General features: G+C 38.3%; 2 protein-coding genes across 5 annotated transcripts; one reads left to right on the top strand and one right to left on the bottom strand.

Moving 5' to 3' along the window:
* The first annotated feature begins 3,728 nt into the window (after positions 1-3,728).
* LOC306887159 (endoribonuclease ZC3H12A-like) lies at positions 3,729-13,480 on the top strand. The gene is made up of 6 exons (XM_079444701.1): positions 3,729-3,860; positions 5,157-5,615; positions 6,975-7,114; positions 8,538-8,772; positions 8,876-8,982; positions 10,897-13,480. The coding sequence occupies exons 2-6, from the start codon at positions 5,260-5,262 to the stop codon at positions 11,790-11,792; spliced, it is 1,734 nt and encodes a 577-aa protein (XP_079300827.1). The 5' UTR covers positions 3,729-3,860; positions 5,157-5,259; the 3' UTR covers positions 11,793-13,480.
* On the bottom strand, positions 13,339-20,511 carry LOC306887161 (uncharacterized protein). Of its 4 annotated transcripts, none has more exons than XM_079444703.1 (8): positions 20,322-20,511; positions 20,037-20,142; positions 19,845-19,932; positions 19,023-19,252; positions 18,041-18,173; positions 17,821-17,929; positions 17,275-17,514; positions 13,339-15,719 (listed from the first exon to the last, which is right to left on the bottom strand). In XM_079444703.1, exons 2-8 carry the CDS (start codon positions 20,109-20,111, stop codon positions 15,662-15,664), a joined length of 933 nt encoding a protein of 310 aa, XP_079300829.1. In that variant the 5' UTR covers positions 20,112-20,142; positions 20,322-20,511; the 3' UTR covers positions 13,339-15,661. The 4 variants fall into 4 exon arrangements, with proteins under 4 accessions (XP_079300829.1, XP_079300830.1, XP_079300832.1 ...); XM_079444704.1 differs by having other exon boundaries at positions 20,234-20,501; XM_079444706.1 differs by lacking the exon at positions 19,845-19,932 and having other exon boundaries at positions 20,234-20,485.
* Between the last annotated feature and the right edge of the window lie 2,927 nt (positions 20,512-23,438).

The following is a 23,438-nucleotide window of genomic DNA, read 5'->3' as shown; positions in this document are numbered from 1 at the left end:
CAGTGCCCAAGGGTAAAATCTACCCCCTGTCACTTCCAGAACAGAAGGCCATGGAGGAGTATGTCAGTGAGGCTCTTAAGCAAGGCTACATCCGCCCTTCCACCTCCCCTGCTGCTTTGAGTTTTTTCTTTGTGGCCAAAAAGGACGCAGGCTTGTGACCTTGCATCGATTACCGGGCACTAAACAACATAACAGTTAAATTCCGTTATCCTCTTCCTCTCGTCCCAGCTGCCCTAGAACATCTTCGTGGTGCCACCATTTTCACGAAGTTAGACCTCCGCAGCGCGTATAACCTCATCCGGATACGCGAGGGGGACGAGTGGAAGATGGCCTTTGTAACACCCACCGGCCACTATGAATATTTGGTTATGCTGTATGGCCTTGTCAACGCCCCCTCCGTATTCCAGGATTTCATGCACGAGGTGCTCCGAGAGTATCTACACCGGTTCGTCCTAGTGTACATCGATGACATCCTCATTTACTCTCGGAGCTAGGCTGAACATCGCCACCGCGTTGTGCAGGTCTTACAACGTCTGAAGGAGTTCCATCTGTTCCTCAAAGCCGAGAAATGCTCATTCCATCAACCCTCAGTACAGTTCTTGGGATACATCATCGACAGTGGTGGCATCCGAATGGACGAGGGGAAGGTGGATGCCACCACTGTCGATGATGTATCCAAAGAACTATACTGAGGGTTGATGGAATGAACATTTCTCATCCAGGACCTGGCCAGTACCTACCAGTATTAAGGAACTCCAACGATTTCTAGGTTTCGCCAATTTCTATAGAAGATTCATCCAAGGTTACAGTGCCATAACCAGTCCCCTTACCAACCTTCTACGCAATAGGCCCAAGTCTCTGTCCTGGACACCAGCCGCCACGGAAGCCTTTGAGAAGTTAAAGGAAGCCTTCACCCATGCTCCAATGCTCGTGCATCCAGATCCCCAAAGACCCTTTATTGTAGAGGTCGACGCCTCCACTTCAGGGGTAGGAGCAGTTCTCTCTCAGCAGCAGGGGACTCCAGCCGGACTCCAGCCAAACTCCATCCATGTGTCTTCTTTTCCCAGAAACTCAGCCCGGCCAACTCAACTTGCCACCCAGGGGCCAACAGCACCCTCTCGCTGCTGAAGGAATCGATACTGGTGGCCCAACATGGCCAGGGATGTGAGAAGGTTCATCCTGGGCTGCGCGGAATGCGCCATTTCTAAAAGCCCTCGCTATTTACCAGCAGGCAAACTCCTCCCTCTGCCCATTCCCAACCGTCCATGGTCACACCTAGGGGTTGATTTCATCACCTACCTGCCTGCGTCAGACGGTAACACATGTGTATTGGTGATTGTGGACCGATTTTCTAAGTCTTGTCGACTTCTTCCCCTCAGAGGTCTACCTACAGCCAAGGAGATGGCCGAGTTATTATTCAACTACGTCTTCAGATACTTCGGCATTCCAGTCTGATCGAGGCCCACAATTCATCTACAGAGTATGGAGAGGCTTCTTTAAACTCCTAGGTGTGACCGTAAGTCTATCATCAGGCTACCATTCACAGACGAACGGGCAGACGGAGAGGAAGATCCAGGAGATCGGTCGCTTCCTACGAACCTTCTGCCATAGCCACCAGGACTCTTGGAACCAGTTCATTGGCTGGGCCGAGTACGCCCAAAATTCCCTACGACAAGCTTCTACTGGACTCACTCCCTTCCAGTGCGTACTCGGTTACCAGCCACCGCTATTCCCCTGGTCGTGGGAACCGTCGGAAGTACCTGCGGTCGACTACTGGTTCCGAGAGAGCGAGAGGGTCTGGGACGATGCTCACCATCAACTCCAACGTGCAGTTCGCAGGCGCAAGATGACAGCAGACCTTCGTAGGTCCGAAGCCCCACAGTATCAACCGGGACAGAAGGTCTGGCTGTCAACAAGAGGCATCCGAATGCACCTGCCCTGCAAAAAGCTCAGTCCCAGATATGTTGGCCCCTTAACCATCCTGAGACAAATCAACCCGGTCACTTTCCAACTACAATTACCACCACAATACAGAATCCATTCCACCTTTCACGTGTCACTCCTGAAACCTTATCACTCTCCTGTCTCTTACTCCACAGAGTCTGGTCCGAGTGAAGAACCCCCTCTCCCACTGATACTGGAGGACGGAGCCATTTATAAGGTAAAGGAGATCCTGGACTCCCGGCGCCGTGGTGGTCGCTTGGAGTATCTCGTCGACTGGGAGGATTATGTTCCAGAGGAGAGGTCATGGGTCCCCAGAGATGACATCTTGGACCCTACACTACTTGAGGAATTCCACTCCACTCACCCAGATCGACCAGCCCCCAGAGGAAGAGGTAGACCGCCACAACGTCGGGGTTTTCGGCCCTCTGGAGTGGGCCATGGAGAGGGGGGTAATGTCACAGATCGACCAGGCTCCCAAACTAGCCAATCACAGCGAACACCATCACCGGAATTCTAATGAAGCACACTTGCGCACAATCTGAAACTCATCACCCCTCACCATAAAGCCACACACCTCACTGCACTCAAACGTCCGGTCTCGTTTCTACGAAGTGGACTCCTGTACGCTACCTCAGCGACTTACCTGCTACCTACCTGCCTGTGTACTTACCTCTTGTGATCTCTCCAAGCATTGTGTTTGTCCGTCTCCTGGTTCCTGGTTCTCCAGTCAAGAAAGCTGTCTTCAAACAGTGAGGTGTGTGGTCCTCTCTTTGTCCACGAGTTCCTGTCAAGACAAGTCAGTCAGTATATCTGCATTCCATACTCACCGTCTCATCCGTTTAATTGCTCTGCTGGCAATAAACATCACTACTTTGTATTAATCATTTTGTGTGAAGTCTGCTTCCCTAACACCTATACAGACATAATAAATTCAGACATTATTTAACTAAAATTAAAATGGATAACAAATACAAATCATGACAGTATGGTTTATCAGTAATCCTAAGAAATAACACTGCCAAACACACATGCTAAAAACAACAACTTACTTACACATAGTAAGAAATGGTTATAAAAACTGAAACGGAAGTGAAACAAGTAGTAGGATACATATTATACATATTGCCTTTTGTCTTTGATGTAAATATGCAGTTTGTAGGGCTTTCTTTTTTTATTTTTTTACAAGCAGTTCCTTGAAAGTGTTTTCTGTCATATCCAGGTACATTCCCACCCAAAATCAAAAGAAAAGAAAAAAATGATGTAAAACAAATTATGCCTAAAAATACATTAAAGTATTGAGAATCTAATTTTTTAAATATATTGAAACTAGTGGCAAAATAAAATGAATAAAATAAATAATAATAATAATATATACCCATGAAGCATGGTAATGTACAGTATGGGGGAAATGTGCTTTACTGTCAAGAAAATAATACAAAAACACAAACCTTAATTTTCTAATCAGTACTAACAGTGCCAAAAGGACAAAACAATACAATAAAAATATACAATAGGAAGTGAATAAGGTGCTGGAAACAGAAATAAAGGAACTGAAAGTATGAAAATTAAAATGAAAAACTGTGTGAAAAAAATTATATATATATATATATATATATATATATATATATATATATATATATATATATATATATATATATATATATATATATATACTGAATGAAGAATATGAATATAAAAATAATTTTCAAGTAAATGTGGTCGTTTGTGTAGTACAGACGAGCAGAGTCTCTCTCTCTCTCTTTGGGAGTGAAACAGGTCGAGTTACCTGGAGCAGGAAGTACAGGAGGAAAGGTGTTACAATAAAACACGTCATAAAACACCAGATCAGTACTTTCTAGCACACACACACGCGCGGGCGCGTTACAGATCACCGGACTCATCATTGGGAGAATATGGTAGGTCTAAATTAATCTGTTTTATTTTGGAAACTATTATATAAGAAACGTCTGTTGTGTAACAGCTGAGACAGGCATTTAAACTGTCAGTATTTTACATTAAAGTAACGCTTTAGGATTCTTACTTGAAAACTACAAATGGTTTATAAGTTTCTGTAGTCCTTCACCCGGGGTCCACACGCAGGGCTGGAGCTCGATCAGCTGAGCTCTTGAAACGCAGACAGCGTCGTTCTGAGAAGATGAACGCTGTTAAGTCGCGTCTTTGGCAGTAGAGTATATTAGAGTTTACTCGTGTATGTTTGCATTATAACCCTGTGTCTGTAAGAGTTTAAATACACTGCCTATGCTATATCTTACGTAATCAATGAATCAGGAACTTTTCGTGGAAAGTGTTGTAAAAGTAGGGGAAGTGTATATGTAATTTATTAACCATGCAGAAGTTAACAAATGACACATGCAATGTACAATTTAAATAAACAGATTCTCACTACTTTGTGAGTAAAAGGTTCACTGCATAGAATGCCTTAAATGTAAATATTGCAGCAATTAGTAAAAGCAAATGCAAATTAGTAGAACAAAAATAAAGAAGAAAACCTGATATAAACCACTATAAACTGATTTGTTTATCAAATGCATTGGAGTACATGTTACCATTATTTTAAATATGATGCTTGAGCCCACTGGACAGTCTGGAAACAGATTTAAAGCCATTTCCAACATTTTTAGTAAAATAGCAAGTCACTATTTTGTTGATCTCTATGTATTTTGCATGCACTGGACCATTTTCACTGGCCTAGTATATATCAGAATTCTGACACTATTGCAAATAAATATCAAAGTCAACTCGGAAACAACACGAAAACATACGTATCCTCTGAAGGACAGATTACCCTTTTTAAAATGTTCTTTTATATTTACTTCATTCTAATATGTATTCTAAATTACAAGACTAAAACTTATTTTTATTATTTTTATTTTTTTTTTTGCAAAATGCATGCATGAAATTGTTTATTATTTTTGGGAGGAGGTTGATGGATTGAATTGCACTTATACATAAATGATATGGTCACTGTAATGGTGTTGTTCATGAATGAATGATTGAATTTATGAAGATCAAATCATGCAATGCATAAAATATGCGTATGTATAAAGATATTACCATATAAAATATTACCTTGTTCTACTGTTTATATTGTATGTATTATAATTTTCGATGTAAATATAACATGTTTAATTGTAGTTTATAACTTGCATTGTTATGGTTTGTTTTATTTATCATTTATTTGTTTGTTTCAGCCTTATTCAGAAGCAAGAGCAACATGTCGGAGCAGCATATGGTTGACACCGCAGCTCCTGCTCTGAAAACCCCCAGAACAGCAAACATCCAACATACAGCGGGATGCAGTCGAGGTGTTCCCATCAACCCACTGGCCTGGGCCAAGACGGACTTGACCTCCATGACCTGCAGATGAAGGTCGACTTCTTTCGTAAGCTGGGTTACTCTCCACAAGAGGTGAAGGCCGCCCTGAGGAAGCTTGGCCTGGGGACGGACACCAACGCGGTGCTGGGGGAGCTGGTGCGTTCAGGGGCCAAGGCTGTGCCCTCTTCTAGCTCTGACAGTGATGATGGTGCGTTCAGTTTGCCCCATCGGGGAGGAAGCTCATCTAGGACACAGGGCTCAATGCTGGAGGACACCACTGAACCCGAAAGTGACCTGAAGCCTATTGTTATTGATGGCAGCAACGTGGCCATGAGGTGAGGACATGGTACTACTGGCTTGTTTTTTCTTATGTGATTTTTCAATGGAAAGAGAACGGAGATTGAAAACTAAGCTGGAGTTTTGAGTCTTTGCCAGTTTAACAAGTATCAGAAAGTATCAAATTCTATCAAAAATAACTATCAAATTCATGACAGCTGTGCTCTGGTTGTGTATAAACTTTTCCCAAATTATACAAGGTTTTCACTTTCATTCCACTTATTTTTTTTATGTTAGTCCACCTTAGATTGTTGTAACATTCTGATTTTTTTTTTTTTAAGTGTGTTTTTAAAAATGTGAATATCACATCCAAATAATGGCACAAATACAGACTTGTTGATAGCTCTTTATTTGGAAGAAACATCAATTGATGAATAATTCATTTTAAAAGTAGTAACTAGTGTGTTTATTGTAATATGACTTACCACTTCCCGTAGTGAATTGCTCATATTGCCTTTGGGCTTAAACGTAGACCTAGTTCTTCTGAAAAGGTCTGTACTTCCCCTTTCTCTATGCTTTTCTGTTCTCCAATATGCAAATAATAGGCACTGTTTTAACCATTTCGTTTCCAAGAGACCAAGGCCTCATGCTCAACACACTCTGCAACATTTTTGGTCATGCATTCTGCAAAGGTCACATTAGGGAATTTTGTGAAAGACATTCTTCCTTGAAATGAAGGGTTTATAAGTAGTTTAAGAGAGAAGTTAAAACACTTCACACACATTGTTTGTGAAAGCCAATTGATGCATTGATATTTGCAATAGCATCATGACGTAATGGAAATGACTTGTTCTTTCGTGTTTTTTGTTGGATGTAGATTCCCAGTCAAAGCAAACAATTCTGTCATCACTTGTCTGTCTTATCTCTTTGGGGTTTTTTTTATCAGTAATACTATAAACATGTCTGACATGCATCTGTCAACAACTACAGTTTGCATTCCAGTTGTTGTACTGTTGTAGTACTCCATAATGAGGTTATGCAAATCAGGTTGTGTTTTAGCATGCCTTCTAGTTGCATTATTGCTACAAGTAATTCCAACGTGCACATCTGGAAAAAAAATTGCGATGGATCAAGCTGCTTAGTTTTAGGTTTACTGAATCAACCCTTGGAATTCAATATACTTTTCACATTTATTAAAAACTGATAGTGTTGATGCATTAAATGGCTTAACCGCAGTTTAGCAAAACTTGATGAACTTTCAAGAAATGTATGTTCTTCATTTAAAAACAATAGTTATTGAGCACCAAACACACAGAATATTTAAAGAGCCGTTCACACAGGACTTGTAAGTAAAAAAAAATTGGCATGCATATTTACTCATGTGCTAAACTAATTTCTTTCTCTCTTTTTTTTTTCAGTCATGGGAACAAGGAAGTGTTTTCCTGCCGTGGGATTGAGCTGGCAGTTAATTACTTCCTTGACCGAGGACACAGAAATATCACTGTATTTGTGCCTTCCTGGAGAAAAGAGCAGCCCAGGCCTGATGTACCCATTTCAGGTAGAGACACTCCCTCAGCACTTTTGGTAAAGATGAGTCATCACAGACCGGTTTGTTTGAAGAGCGAAAACGCCCATCTGACTGCACAGATGCAGATAAGCCTATACTTCACACTGCAAAGAAATCATTTTCTTCAGCAGTATTTTTGGCAGGTTTTTCAGTAAACATACATTACCGTTCAAAAGTTTGAGGTCCGTAAGATTTTATTTGAAGAAATAATTTACAAAAAAAAATTATTTTAAATATATGCTGAACGTTCTATTGATCAAAGAATCAAAAAAAGAAATAATGAAAAAGAAAAAAGAAATAAAAATATGAAGCAGCAGTTTTGAACACTGATAATAAAATAAAATGTTTACTGATTTCTGAAGGATCATGTGACACTAAAGACTGGAGTAATGATGCTGAAAATTCAGCTTTGCATCACAGGAATAACAGAAATTAATGAATTTCAAAATTTATTTAAAAAAAAAAGTTATTTTGAATTGTAATATTTCAAAATATTACACTTTTTACTGTATTTTTGGTCAAATAAATGCTGTCTTGGTGAACATGTAAGATTTCTTTCAAAACCAATCTACTGACATCAATATATTAATGTAAAGCTAAACCTTTAGACTCATGCATTACACAGAATATTGTGTTTTCACATTGCAATAATTGAAAAGGTCTTTAAAATTCAAACAGTTTAATTTAAAAAAAAAAAAACAATTTGCTGTTCATTAGTTTGTGGTTGCAAAACATTCCCTCTGTACTAGTACTAGTACAACATACTAGTATAAAATTACCTTTGTTTCAGGACTTTAGAAACATTCAGGTTCAGTTTTAACAGCCTAGAGATATTGATGTGGAGATGAGAATCTCAGTTGTTTTCGTCCCTGGACTGTCTCTGTTTTGTTGTGTACACCCCTGCTCAGATTCCTCAAATCAATTCAAGCAAGAACAGTAATGACAAAACAAGAAGAATAAGGAAGAGTTCAGTTTCCTGCAGGTGTCACTGGGAATTCCCCACCAGGAAGTTCAAGAGTTTTCCTTATCACCTGCAGTTTCATTGTGAATCTTTAATCGAGTCTGGTGCGGTGTGATGAATTATTGCCTCTTCCCTGCTTCACAGATGACGGCCCGTGTTCTTTGGAATCTTTTAGTTTACCACCTTCTCAAAGTAGCATTTGATATGGTCACCTTTGATGGAATAACCATTTGTTATGTATCTGTAATGTAGAAAAACTGGTCAAGCAAGGTTAATTGCTTAAATTAGTTCCAGCTTAAAGGAGTTGTCTGTCAAATTGTTTCAATTTGATGGGTGTTATGGTCCAGTTGTTCTATCAGCGACTGGTAAATAATGTCCCATGGCAGTAAGAAAGACAGCTTTCATTCCAAACTCATGCTAAAAATGTCCACATTTGTTTGTCTTTGCTTCCAGATCAGCATATTTTAGAAGAGCTGGAAAGGAAGAAGATTCTTGTGTTTACACCTTCACGAAGGGTCGGAGGAAAGCGCGTGGTCTGCTATGATGATCGCTTTATTGTCAAATTAGCTCATGATCTGGACGGCATTATAGTGTCCAACGACACATATCGTGACCTGCAAAGTGAACGTCCGGAGTGGAAGCGTTGCATTGAGGAGAGATTGCTTATGTACTCCTTTGTTAATGACAAGTACGTTCTTACAACTATTCTTTAGGAGCTGCTAATGCTTTGTGTGATGCCTGTTCTTATTCCTATTCATTTAACTAACCATCAACACAACCCTCTTGGTCAGGTTCATGCCACCTGATGACCCTCTCGGCCGTCATGGACCCAATTTAGATAATTTTCTTCGTAAAAAAACGATGTTGCTTGACCACAAGCGACAACTCTGTCCATATGGTAAGTACTTATCAGTTTCTATCACTCGGAATCATGTATGCCATATAAACCACAAGCTACTAATTGAAATATATTTCTAGGGCTGTCAATTAATGTGTTTGTTCAGTGCAATTAATTATAAAAATATAGCCCAATGAAAAATTGACATTTATTGTCATGTCCAATGACTCATCCCATATTTCGTAATAATGGATTTTCCTGCCATCAAAGACATTCACAGCCAGATATAACACCCTGTAGGCCAGTGATAAGGTCATGGTCAATTATAAGAAAACCAAACAAAATGGTATTATGACTTCTCAAACAATTGTAAAGTCTGCGTTAAACTGCCACATTGATTAAGTATAATTGCTTAAGTATCTTAGCAAATTCTGATATGTGATTTGATGGTAATTAAATTGATTACATTTTCCATATTATGCTCATTTACAATTTCATAATTTACATTTTTGGGTCTGCTAGAATATAGTTACATAATTAAAAGTTTAAAATTATTTTACTAATACTGCACAGCAACTGAATTGCTGCAGCAACTCTTATCAACCTCTGCCTGAAACATTTTAGCCCCTGTCTCTTTAAGGCCGCCTTTCTGAAAGCTGGCCCAGTCTGTTGTGATTAGTCAGCCACTTAAAGAGTGTAACAAAATATAACGACCCTTACCATAATTGGGTTTCAGCTCCAGAGGCTTCATGGGCAGTTGTAAACAGAATGATTTCTATGATAACTGCAGTGTTGGTATTGAAATTCCATACAATGTCCAAACAGTGTATATTTGAAGTAGTAAAATCACCTATCCAGTTGTTACTTGAGGGCAGGCTAAAGTAGCCAGTAAGCGGGCAGTATGCAAATGTGTAATGTGATGACGAAGCTAAGTCAGGGATGTAATTGCATGACTACAAACAAGATATTTTAGGCAAGTGTTTTCTTTTTTGTTGTTGTTTGCTAAAGAGGTTAAATCCCATTAGCATCAACTTTACATCAGGGGTGTCCAATCCTGCCCCTAGAAGGCCAAGGTCCTGCAGAGTTTATTTGCAACCAGCTCCAACACGCTTGCCTGGAAGTTTCTTGTGAGTCTGAAGTCCTTGATTAGCTGGTTCAGGTGCGCTTAATTAGGGATGGAGCTAAACACTGCAGGACAGTGGCCCTCTTGGAATAGGTTTGGACATTTCTGGTTTTACGTGCACAAAAAGCTATTACACACTAAAGGTGAAATCCAAAAGCATAATAGCAGTCCTTAATAAATCTGCATTGAATGTAATTCAGTCAATTGATAGCCCTAGTATTTCACCTAACTCTTTGTAACTCTCAGAGGTCTTCAGTCCTGCTCATGGAGACCCACTGTCCTACAGAGTTTAGCTCCAACCGTAATCAAACATATCTGAATCGAGGTCTTCGGGATTACTTGAAAATCACAGGCAGGTGTTTCGAAGAAAGTTGGAAATAAACTTTGCAGGGGAGTGGGTCTCCATTATCTGGATTCACTCTGTCAACATACAAGATGCATGAACAGAAGGAAGTAGACCAGGAGTGAAGAGCCACAGTCCTGCAGAGTTTAGCTCCAACCCTAATCGAACACACCTGAACAAGCTAAGCAAGGTTACTACTAAGTCAAAGTTTACTAGAAAGCTACAGACTTGATAGAGTTTTTATCAAGGTTGGAGCAAAACTCTGCCGGACACCTCTGAAGTAGACCAAAGATCTGGCTAATCTGGTCTTGGAGGGCTACTGTCCTGCAGAGTTTAGTTGCATCCCTAATCAAACAAACCTGAAAAAGCTCACCTAAGTTTGCTAGAAAACTTCAGACAGGTGTCTATGATTATGGATGGAACTAAACTCGGGACCATGACCCTCCTGGACCGATGTTGCACATTCCTGAAGTAGACCTTATAACACATTTGTCTTTTTACTCTTCAGGAAAAAAGTGCACATATGGGATCAAGTGTAAGTTCTACCACCCTGAGCGCACAAACCAGTCACAGCGTTCTCTAGCCGATGAGCTTCGAGAGAATGCCAGACTGTCTGGTTCAAAAGAGGAAAGCAGAGTAACTGGGCCACTAAGAGGCATGTACCCAAGAAATGACCCTGGTTTCGGGTCCAGCTCACCCTCCTTAGAGAAAGAACTGGAACAAAAGCTCAACTTGGATCCCAAGAGCTCTGACGGCAGGGATGTTATGCTCCAGTACTGGGATGACTTAAATACAGCCACAGTGGGACAACGCAGTGCTTCGGTAGACAGAACCAGTCTGCAAGTACCTTACCCAACAAACCCTTCGTCCATTTTCAGTTCTGACTCAGGGCTTGGATCCTACGAAAGCCAGTTTTCAGATCCGTCCCAGAGCATTGATGAGTTGCATAGGAGAGGTTCCAATCATCCACCAATGTCTGGTAACCTCGGTGTACCTGCAGGTGGCCAGCGCTACTATGACAACATGAGTCCTTTCTCCAACTATCAGCCCAACTTTGGTGCCTACAGCTCCCTACCTCTGCCCAACCCCATCCACCGTTATAGTCTCCCTGCTTATGGTGCCTGGGCTTACCCTTACTACTTACCACAGGCAACTAGTTTACCCGAACCTTTACCCTGTCCTAGCTCGCACAGGTCTCCCGATGTCTACGGAAACCAGCAGCACTCAGCCATGCCACTGTCCGATGCTTTCCAGGAAGAAAGAGAGGAGGTCAGGAAGAAGCTTTATGCGATTTTTAACCCGTATCATGTAAACAAAGTTATGGAAATGTTCCCGCAGCTGAAAGATGCACAGCAGCTGGCAGCAAAGATTCTCAAACTCAAGTCCAGTGGAGAGTTCTTCTGATTCATTGAAACTTTGGGACCATAAAAAAGACTGCATGCCAAGTTTCTCAAAAGAAAGAGTATTTACAATCTCAGAAAGAATGTGCAAACATTGTACCTTTTAGGGGTACTTTTTTTTACCCTTGAAAAAGTCTGTAGTAGTCCTTTGAAAGGTACCTATTTCAACGCTAAGGTATGTGCCTTTTAGGGGGCGATAAGGTACAAACGTGACGATTTAGGGGTACAACAACTTGTCACTTGGGCGCTCCTTGAACTTTTGTACGTTTTTACCCTTAAAATTTCATAGTAGTAGTTTGAATGCACCTATTACTTCTATTATTTAATACTACTTTAAAGTACTTATTACTAATCTGCACTTTCGAGGGGTAGATAAGGTACACAGATATGTCCATTTAAGGGTAATGCCCCACTGACAAGCTGTTGTACCTCTAAAGGAATGCAATTGTATTTTTTTTTTCCTGTAGCTTTGATAGCTCTCTTCTGTTTTTTGTGCTCTTTAAAGTCTCAAAAACCTGAATGACTTATCACATAGTATATGTGGTAACTATGTATGACTAAAAAAGTCAAATGTGTGTCTAGATGTTTTTTAAGAGGTTGATGCACATTGCATCAATTGTTGCTCCTAGCATGTAGCAAACTGTACAGTACCTTGTCTCGAAGGCTACAGATTTGGTTTTGGACAGAAGCTGAAATGTAATGTGAGCGTTCTAATTATAGTTGCATGTAATTGCAGTCATTAAGGAACCTCCCTGTTTTCAATGTTCAGAGTAATTTTCTAGTTAATACATTTGCTGCTAATTGTTCATTCAAATCAGCTCCACCACAGAATGACTTCAAATAGTAGTAGGTGTGATTCCTTGTCTCCTGCAGTTTTCTCGTTGTATTTCTTTGTTCCAATTATTGTGGGTGGGGATCCCCTGGTGTTTTTTTTTTTATACTTACGTCAAGCACTGTGATTTGACTCTGATGCATTGTAGTTTTTAAAACTTACCACAATACTGGAAATCATCTTTAATTGTGCTTCAATGTTACATGTTTCATATCAGGTTGGCTCTGCTGTGTAACTCTGAGCTTGTTGATTTTGACAATTTGAATGTACAAAGGACATCTTACATCTTTCCTTCTATGCAAAATTGAGTTGCGTCATCTCATTGTTCAAACATCTGCTCTCAAACAAGAGAAGAGCCAATTCTTTGCACTAAGTAGTCATACTTTGCATTTGTGCGTGTCAAAGTTTTGACATAATGGTGTATATTATAAAATGAGGTTTTAGGTGTCATTTTAAATGATCCTTTATCCAATCTTTGAAATCCTGTTTTAAAATATACAAATAGTCTCTCAAATAATATGAGTTGTAGAAATACTGCATGCATCATAATTATTAATAAATAAAAAAGAATGTAGTGCAATGTTTTTAGATGGAGGTTAACCAGTAATACCAGATGCATAAGTGTTTTATGTTAACATGCATGTTAATAAGCTGGGAAACCTGCTGTTGTCACAAAATAAATTGTTTCTGTGAAATAGTTTCTGTTTTGATTTTATTTGAGACTGATGGCAGTGTTTTAACTGGCATCTGAAACTACAATACATTTAATCCATTCCTTAGACACACCTTTACAGTCAACACAAAATGTTTTGTCCTATTTGTTACTTTATTAAATTGTATTATTATAACAACTGCTTTTCAAAGATGTGTTTATCTGTGTCTACCTGATGGTAACGATGACCCACCTGAATATACTGCGTATGGGTAAAAACCTATGTTAATGTTATTTTTGCTTTTACTGCTGAAAGCCAGTGGCAATGAGAGATTATGAAGCTCTGTTATACAAATATAACAAATTAAAATGTTGTGACATGAACATATTACATTTGACTTATGTCCTGTATTTACAAAAGGATATAGGTTATGAGAGTTTATTTAATTTGAATAGTAAATCTGGGGAGCTTGTGTATATCATCATTCAATGTCAAATTATGTATTTCTCTCTCTCTCTCTCTCTCTCTCAGTCCTTCCCACTCTCTTTGACAATATATTTATCTATTAACATCTACAAGGAAGAAGGAAGTTCACAAGCACCAAAATGTGTTATGAAAATGCAAAACAGCTCCTCGTGAGTCATGTGATCATCTTAATCCATAGGAATGTGATTTGCTTTCTTTGTAAGAGGAAGTTCAGTGACAAAAATAACCAAAAAAAAGCCAAAGCAAACACTTTTGCTTAAGACGTGTGTAACATTATTACTTTTGGTAACATGAGCAATTTCTCTTTGAGAAGTCAGTGGGTAAACATGTAAACAACACAAAAAAATCCTCTTAATTTCCATGAATGGGGAATAACATGTATCGGTCCAGTCTCTTTTCTGAAATATCAGAACACATCCTTCAATAAACAGGGCAAATCTTTTGATAAGTGCATCCTGGAGAACACACCTGGCCTCTTGTGAATATTATATTTTCAGAGGTGACTGGTTTTTACCTCAGATGGCTGTTTAAATGCTCTCTTTATCCATGTTCAATAGGGTGTATCCTTCATTTGCATTAACAGATATTGGCAATAAGCATGGAATGCGTGTCAACATAATTCCATAGAATTTGATCACTCATCACCACTCACTACACATACCTGTTCCTTGTATGGAAATATTTTGGATAATTTGATCTGTTTAACCTACTGATATGAGTCTTCCTATCTCTGGGGATTTTTTAGTATATATTTTAATACAGAATTTCCCCAACAGTCATAAATAAATATGAAAAGGTGCAGATTCCAACACAATCTCGTGGCAATTCGTAACTATATTTACATTTACATCTACCTAAATACAGAATTGGTGGCTAATTTGTTATTTTTTGTACGATCTGTTTGCGTCCCATTGAGGTCAGAGTTAGGGTGTACCTTCATGCTGACTTATTTTCTAAAAAGCATACGTTTTCATACGAATCATATGATCACGTGTGATTTCTTGGTAAAAATGACAGCTTATTAATATGCAGAGATACCAAGTAGCTAATACATTCATAGGTTGATGCCACTTTCAAAACACTGCTACCATGTCCATCCGATGGCACAATTTTGGGGTGAGATTAATTGTTTTTGGTTGATAAACAGTTTGGTTGACACCATATTACATTTGGTGTCAGTAGTGGTGCAGAAATTACCCTCTTCACCTTTATGGTAACATATATAAGGTCACCTGTTTGCCAGTTACAAGTTATTGTTCTACTAATAGAGTTGCAAGTAGTCCTGCAGGCATGCTGTGTTTTTGTAGGCCAAACCTGGACAAAGTTTGCATTTTAGCACCTCCGTTTCCATCATCCTGAAGTCAATGTGTTTTTTGAATGGGTTTTTGGTTAAATGCCTGAAGTGGTGAACACAAGCCTAAGATATTGTCACGTTTTATTCTATGACATAAAATATCAGCATCAGTAAATCCCTTTAGTGTTTTTTAATGCGTCTGCTTGTCTTGATAAAGGCGGTCGCTAACAAATAACAAAAGACATTAAATGTCTTCAAACTGAACAAGTAAACTCATCTACTCACTAGCCAGTTTCACAGCTTCATTGTGTTCATAATCATGCTATTGCATACTACTCAAACTCAAACTTTCAGGGGAAATGTCTTAAATAAAGTTTTTGGTATCTACAGTGGTGACACTGAAATCATGTGACCACGTTTACTTAAGTTTAGCTTTTTACTTCATAATTTCTGCAGTAATCCAAAACCCTATTGTGTTTTTGTCTAGGGAATCTTGGTTGGCCTACAAAAATACTTCATCATTGCTGCGCTCTATTATGGATCCATACAGCGAACTGTTGCAAGAGTGCTCTTGAGTGGCCTGGAGGGTCTTCTCTTAAGTGTTCCTTCTACTCCCAAGCCATTAACAATTTACTGAATGCTACAAACGCACCATGTCCAGGGTCACTGAAGAGAAAGAGGAAATTAAAAAAGAAATATCAGAATGAAAGAAGAGCACTGAAGATAATGATAATAATTTAAAATAATATTACTCAAAACGCAATATTTAAAAAAAAAAAAAAGGTGTGTTGAGGTCTTTCTCTATTTTGTTGTAGATCACTAAACTTTTATGCTGCCTCAGAAGTCTGTCTGAAATCAGTTTGGGAAGGTGCACAAATGCAAAGTCATTGCCTGATAGGTCAAGTCAGCTATGCTTTCAGACGCAGCCAGTATGAAGGACAATAATGGGTTCTATTTGCTTTTGATATGACATGTTGCGCCATTCTTATCTGGTGTAGACAAGGTGTGAAACCTGCCAGTTTACACCAATGCGACTAGACAAGATGGTTTATCATTTCCAAGTAACAACGCTTTACTTTAATGTTTATGTAGCCCAACACACAAAATACAGACACATATCAAAACTGATATCGCTAAACAAACCAGAAATTTAAGATAAATTCTTTGTCTTTTTTCCTTGCTCTTGTTTTCCATTGGAAAAATAATAAGTTAACATAGCGCTTAGATACTGTTTCTTCTGATGAGCTACCTATTTTAATATTTTTTAATAATGATAGTGATATTCCAACGGTTCAGTCAAATCAAATTTGTTATTTGGCATTCAATGACATGTTTTTTTTAGTGATAGAAGAAGAAGAAACAACATTAAAGGGATAGTTCACCCTAAAAAGAGAAAATTCTGTCAATAATTACTCACCCTCATGTTCGGTTCCAAACCCGTAAGACCTTCGTTCATCTTCGGAACACAAATTAAGATATTTTTGATGAAATCTGAGAGCTACCAGAATACTATTTGTAAGCAAAGAAAGCAATAATATCATAAGTTATTCAGCAATTCTTCTCCCCGAGTCTTCTGCCATTTTGGAGAGTACCCCAGAATGTAATCAACGTAATGAGCGTTGTTTACGTTCAGTATTATGAATGTAAACAACACTCATTATGTTGATTACATTCTGGGGTACTCTAATAAATAATAAATTATGTTATTATACTATATTATATTATGTTATATTTCTATAGCATTCTCGTAGCTTCGTAAAATTACGGTTGAACCCCTGATGTTACATCAAAAATATCTTAATTTTTGTTCCGAAGATGAACAAAGGTCTTACGGGTTTGGAAGGACATGAGGGTGAGTAATTAATGACAGAATTTTCATTTTTGGGTGAACTATCACTTTAATATGGGAAGACAATAGCCTACAGTTTTATTCATGAGGACGGTAAGGGATCTGGATAATGAATAGAGGGTCGCTGGTCCAGAACCACTGTCTTAAAAGGCAAATATATTACTAGGAAGCTTCAATATGGTAAATTTGGTCAAAATATTAAATATTTAAATAAGAATCTATAAATAACCTTGAAATATTTAAAGATCCAATACCTACTTTGCTGAAAAGATCAGTGTTTTACTGTAGAGATTCTTAGCTGGTCTTTTCATGAAGGTATACACAAAATTTTCCCATCATCTGAATTGCTGAAGGCAAGAAAAATGATCATACCAGTAAAAGTAGCGCCGTCCTTCATAGGTGCCATCATGCTGTCCATTATCAGCCAACTCCAGTTCTACGCCAAGATGGTATTCTGGAGAGTTTTGTATGTTGCCCAGGTAGCGTAAGGTACCATTGCTGATCCGTCCAGAGGGTAACATGATTCGGACCCTGTGCCCAATCTTCAGATCCAGAGGGGAGTGGGGTACAAACACTCGATGAGGTCCCCCTCCACTCCTCCAAGACCTTACACTGAAGAAAGAGGTCATGCAAGTACAAGTATGGTGTTCAGATTGGAAATTCAGTTTAAGATTGGAATTTAAATTTAACACAAAATGTAGCACTTTACTATACTCATGCAAATTAATAAATTATTTATTCATTATTAAACAACTCTTTGGAATATGTGCTTCTGATTGGTCAGTGCACTGCATTCCACAGTCAGATTTATCTGATTGTAACACAGTTCTCTGGAAAATTGTATTGTGATAGTACTTTCCAATGACAGGAGCAGGGCATGCATGAACATGTCCAGCTTAAAACACTTATCAAAGATACCTGATGTTAGACATGACAGAAGCTGCTCTGGAGTCTGATGGGCAGGAGGTTTGACTGCCACCATCTCTAAGCAATTCCACAGGTCCCTTTTGCTGGTGTCTGAGACCACCTGTGGAAAGTTGGAAGAGATTATCTAATTTTTTCAAATGTATTTAATTTCAATTATCCTCACACAAAGGCAGTTCTGACATCCAGAAAGTCCACCAAAGGAAGTTCTTACTAGAACATTCATGCTCCTTCTCCTCAGAATTGAGTCCATTGTCCAAGCCAGACTCTAGAAAGACTTCATTTGCGTCTTCTGAATCAGTGTCTCTGTACAGTATTCCAGTCCTTACCAGAATCTCAGAGGTCAGCTGAAAAGATCACATCACACAATTAAAATACAATTTAGAAAGGTTCCACCCAAATCATTTCTGTTCTCACACTGTAAAAAAGTGACTGTATTTATGAGTTAGTCATGAATCATTTGTTCAACCAATTTGTTCAAAAACACTGATTTATTCAGAAATGAAATTGACAGCCTTTATGATAGAGTCGCTGAATCGTTCACTCAACTGGTTTGTTCAAAAATGCTGATTTATTCAGAAATGTTTATTATCTTTATGATGGAGTGAATGAATCATTTTGTTTGATTATAATTCATGCATAAATGAAACAAGTGACCATTTTTAGGATGGAGCCACTGAATAATTCACTCAACCGATTTGTTCCAAACCTAGTCATCCAGGAATAAAACACCACTACAATGTGTTTCTCAGTATTGCAGTTATTTGGCTTTGACATTGTCTTTTATTAATAGTGTAGCGATGTAGCACTGCTCACACAATTCATTTTCAAACCAAGCAGCGTTCAGCCCATTGCAACATCTGTGTGGGTATATCTTTCACCTTCACATAAAAATTCCTCAAATCTTCAAGGTGTGAAACTGATGCTATGAAAGTTAGCATTCTAGCTTGTCCGCCATGATAGATGCTAGTGGCATTTAGTGATAAACAGAGATGATAACCTAGTCATTACACCAAGCATTCTTAAGTACTACAACCATAAGCATTGCTGGTTCTTGTTGCTATCCAAATTAATCCCAAATAATCAAGCAGTTGTAGTCATTTTGAAAAAAGAAAAAATCCATTAATTTTGCATTTAGCAAAAGAGCCAGGCAATCAAAGCAGCGATGCAGAAGAAGCAATAGTAGACCCACATACCTGGTCTCTTAGATCATGTTGTCTCTTTCGCAGCTCCACAAACCGCATCTCCCATGATGCTCTCTGATTTGCAATCTCTGTCTTCAGTTCTTGAATTTCCCCCTCAGCCTTTAACAGTCTCTTGAACAGGCCACTTGTGCGTTCAGGCTGAACACAGTTTTCTGGTTTGGCCTTCTTCTCTGAGGCTGCATTTACATCGGTCCTTGCCAGATGCTTGACATCCTGGACAACTACAGATTTACACTACACAGATTAATACTTTGGCAAATGCTGATTCTGTTTTGCTATGGATAATGGAGAACAATTAATAAGACAGTTCACCTAAGAATGAAAAATCTGTTCGCTATTTACTCACTTATGTCATTCAAAACCCTTTTTTTTCTAATGTTGAAATTAAAAATTTCTGAATTTTTTTGTCTCTGTAGTAAAAATCAGTGGAGTCCAGTGGTCTTTGAACCCTACTTTCACTGTATTGACAAAAACATAATATCTTCTAAATATCTTCTCTTGTTTTCCTCAGATATATATTCATAAATGTTTTGTATGACATGAGAGTGTCTAATCAATGACAGATTGTCCATTTTTTGGGTAAACTTTCCATTTAAATCAATAAAAATTCAGATAGAAAACAGTTTTGCTCTAGATTTAAGCATGTTGCAATGTGATATTGACAGACTATTTCTTATTTCACAAAACTTGCCTGCCATCTATTGGACAGGTATGAACATTATATTTACATTGCTATTGAAAGACGATCACCAAACGTTGCTTCCTTTGCATAATAACTGATCGATTACTTTTTTCTGTGATGTTAGGATTTACCTGGGTACTGTTTGGATGGTAATTTATGGTCAGTGTCAGCTGCATGCTGTGTTAATGGTGCAGATTTTAGAGCACAATATGGGCTGACCTAAATAAATAACATTTGATTTGATTTATCAGTGATTTGTGTAGAGATACAGTAAAACTATAATATATTTATAGAATGTATTAACATGAAGAGGACATAATTACCCAGAAAAACCTCCATGTGCACAACAGGCCCTTGAGAGTCCAGACAACTGCTGACCACAGTACATAAGTAGCCATTTTATGAAGATTTCACATGGTGCTCTATTGCCTGCAATATATACAGTAGGTGAAATACAACAGGCCAAGCAGTTCTGTATAATAAGTCTTTAAATTCTGATTGGTTTGGATTTAAGACTCACCACCAGAGTGCCAACCGCTGTGGCTTTGAGAGAAAGAGCAATCTATTTGGGTATTTATTTTCTTTAAAACATTGAAGCAGGTAAATACCTTGACACAATGCCTGGTTGAATGTTTCAATAGCCGAATACAGATCCCTGTTGAACCTCCGTGGATAAGAATTAACCTGTTGGTTTGTTTCTCTTCATTTGGTTATCCGATGGCATGTTCACAGACCAACTTGTTGCTTCTACCAAGCCTGCTGCAGACACATCGAGAGTTCAGAGACATAATCCTGTCTAATCTCATTACTGACTGGGTTACGTGTTCCTCTAGTGTCCCATCACATACTAATTCATACTAACCTGATCCTATTTTTTCCAAGTCCATATATCAGTGTACTGCAGTGAGTAGTGATCAGGGACTAAACACACTCAGATTCCTCTAAAACAAGCTCAATCTAGCAAGATGTTTGTGTTATATATATATATATATATATATATATTGGATAATCATTTCAAAATTTAAAGACTGACATGCAGTGACATAGAAATGTTTTGAGTTTGGGTGAGGTGTTTTTTGGGACAGGTGCTTCAGTCCTGCCATTAGATGGCAGAAGTATCCATTTCCTGATTTTAAACTAAAAATAGTAATGAGATCAGATATCCACCAGATGTCCAATGTACTTTTTTCTTCTTCTAAATGCTGTCTAGACTGCACCACAGTTACTGTTAATAAACAAATACACGGGAATTATGGAATATTCATGGATGTATAGATTAAATATTTTCTGGGTATTCTCATAGACAATTTGTTTGTGTTAAGCAGGACCTTTTTGGTAATAATAATTTTAAAAAATATATCTATACCAGCTTATTGCACACTTTTGCAAATACACACTGATCAAGCACAGACAATTAAACTTTACTGATTATAACTATTTAGAAATAAACAGGGTGCAATCCCCTATTTTGGTATTATCTGAATGACTTTTGTTGTTATTGTTTAGTTTTTTTAGAGGAAAAAAGCTGAATACACCTACTCCACTCTTACAGGAAAATAGTTAACCAAAAAAATAAAAATTACTCACCCTCAGGCCTTCCAAGATGTACAGTAGATTACTTTATTTCCTCATGGGAACAGATTTGGAGAAATGTAGCATTACATCACTTTCTCACCAATGGATCCTCTGCAGTGAATGGGTGCCATCAGAATATCACAATAATTCAAAAACCTTTACCTTTATTTCTTTTGTTGTCCTCTCACATCAAAATCCACCCACATTATCGTTTTGAAATATTTTGGCTCATAAACAACTTTTTTCCCTGGAGAAATCAATAACCGGAAAAAAAGGGGTTGAAATTAAAAACGTTTTAATGGTGGATTTGTTTCTTACAAACACGCAGCTTTTGGCTTCTCAAGATGTTAACTGATGGACTGGAGTGGTGTGGATTATTGTGATGTTTTTATCAGCTGTTTGGACTCTCATTCTGACGGCACCCATTCACTGCAGAGCATCCATTGCTGAGCAAGTGATGCAATGCTACATTCCTGAATAAAAAAACTTATCTACACCTTGACTGGCCTGAGGGTTAGTATATTTTCAGAAAAATTTCATTTTTGGGTGAACTATTTCTACGATACAGACTGTATGCCTGTGTTATTGTTTTCCCACCAAAATTATGTCACTTCTTAATGTCACTTATCAAAACTTTTGAGATGATCAGTCAGAAAAAAATATTCCTGCAAAAGCCTATTGGAAAAGCTCCAGGTGAGATGAAAGCTGCCAAACATTTTACCGACTGACAGTCATTTTCAAGGATGCAAACTACTCGCTTTACCTGCTAGTGATGTTCACATTTTGAATTGAAAATATGTCAGTTACAGTATGTGATTCCTAATGTAATTCGTATTTGTGACTATAAAAAATAAAGTAAAGACAAAAAAAAAATAGCTGAACAGTTTTCAGCACGTGTGGCCAAGTATGGTGACCCATACTCAGAATTTGTGTTTTGCATTTAACCCATCCAAGTGCGCACACACACAGCAGTAAACACACACACACACACCTGGAGCAGTGGGCAGCCAATGCTGCAGCGCCCAGGGAGCAGTTGGGGGTTCAGTGCCTTGCTCAAGGGTCTCAGCACTGGTCATTCACTCCCCCCACCTACAATCCCTGCCGGACCTGAGACTCAAACCCATGACCTTCAGGTTACAAGTCCGACTCTCTATCCATTAGGCCATGACTCCCCATAATTACAGCTTTAAGTTAGACAAATACTACAGAAGTCTATAAGGATGGAAAATATTAAGGAAAGAAAGAACCCAAATTCATTTTTAGATTAAAATGCTATCAAATATAATAAGACAAATAAGAACAATATGAAAATTCAGTACAGCATACTCATATTTTCACATAAAAGGACTGGACATGTAATATATATGGCCTGATGATCCCACTCAGTTATGTTTCATTCAGCATTTCATTGTCACAAAAATCTCTTTTAGTTGCGTAGCTTGTTTGTCTGAGAGCATTTCATCCCTCATTCCAGACACATGGGTTTGTCCATCCATAGTAAAATACAAAGCGCATCGTGATTTAACTTCTGTTTGAACATATCCGATAGCATGTCGCAACGAAAGGCTCATTTTCCATTCAGTGTGAATTCTGATGTTGATCCTGAGCTTTCAAATGAAATTTGAGCTTAAAATGAGGGCGACTGATTGTTCTGTGTAAATAGTCAGCTGTGTATTTGTGGATTGTCAGAAGCGGGATGAGTGGAAAATTGTGGCCTGGTGTAAACAGCAGTTTAAAGTTACCATAAAAACACTGGGGAGCGTTTATCTGTCTTAAAGGCACAGTTCACCCTAAAATGACAATTCTGTCACCATGTACCTAATTTTATGGCATTTCAAATCCATGTGATTTTCTTACATCTGTGGAGCACAAAATATGCATTTTTGAAGAATATCCTGGCCACTCTTTTCCATAAAATGAAAATGAATGTGCCTGTCAAGCTCCAAGATTATCAGTATAGAATTGCATTTTACTTGTATTTTTAGTCTGTGCACTTAACCCAAAAATAGTCACATCTAAATTAAGTGGTTTTATTCAAGTCAGAAATATTATTTAACATGACTGAATCAGCCCAAATAATCTTCATTTAGGTTGTCCTTCAATAATTCACCTTCAAAATCTGGCCTGTAAATCTCTGTGCATTCATAACA

The sequence above is a fragment of the Barbus barbus genome (genome assembly GCF_936440315.1).
Source record: "Barbus barbus genome assembly, chromosome: 21".
In the NCBI taxonomy this organism is placed as follows: Eukaryota; Metazoa; Chordata; class Actinopteri; order Cypriniformes; family Cyprinidae; genus Barbus; species Barbus barbus.
This window is presented reverse-complemented; position numbering and strand designations above follow the sequence as displayed.

What these genes read in the sequence shown, in the direction of transcription:
- LOC306887159 (XM_079444701.1), top strand. Translation starts at nt 5,260, where the DNA reads ATGCAGTCGAGGTGTTCCCATCAACCCACTGGCCTGGGCCAAGACGGA. An exon ending in GGCAGCAACGTGGCCATGAG is followed by an intron (nt 5,616 to 6,974) that starts GTGAGGACATGG and finishes TTTTTTTTTCAG; the next exon opens with TCATGGGAACAAGGAAGTGT. An exon ending in TACTCCTTTGTTAATGACAA is followed by an intron (nt 8,773 to 8,875) that starts GTACGTTCTTAC and finishes CCTCTTGGTCAG; the next exon opens with GTTCATGCCACCTGATGACC.
- LOC306887161 (XM_079444703.1), bottom strand. Translation starts at nt 20,111, where the DNA reads ATGGCTACTTATGTACTGTGGTCAGCAGTTGTCTGGACTCTCAAGGGC. An exon ending in GCACATGGAGGTTTTTCTGG is followed by an intron (nt 19,933 to 20,036) that starts GTAATTATGTCC and finishes TTATTTATTTAG; the next exon opens with GTCAGCCCATATTGTGCTCT. An exon ending in GAAGGAGCATGAATGTTCTA is followed by an intron (nt 17,930 to 18,040) that starts GTAAGAACTTCC and finishes AACTTTCCACAG; the next exon opens with GTGGTCTCAGACACCAGCAA.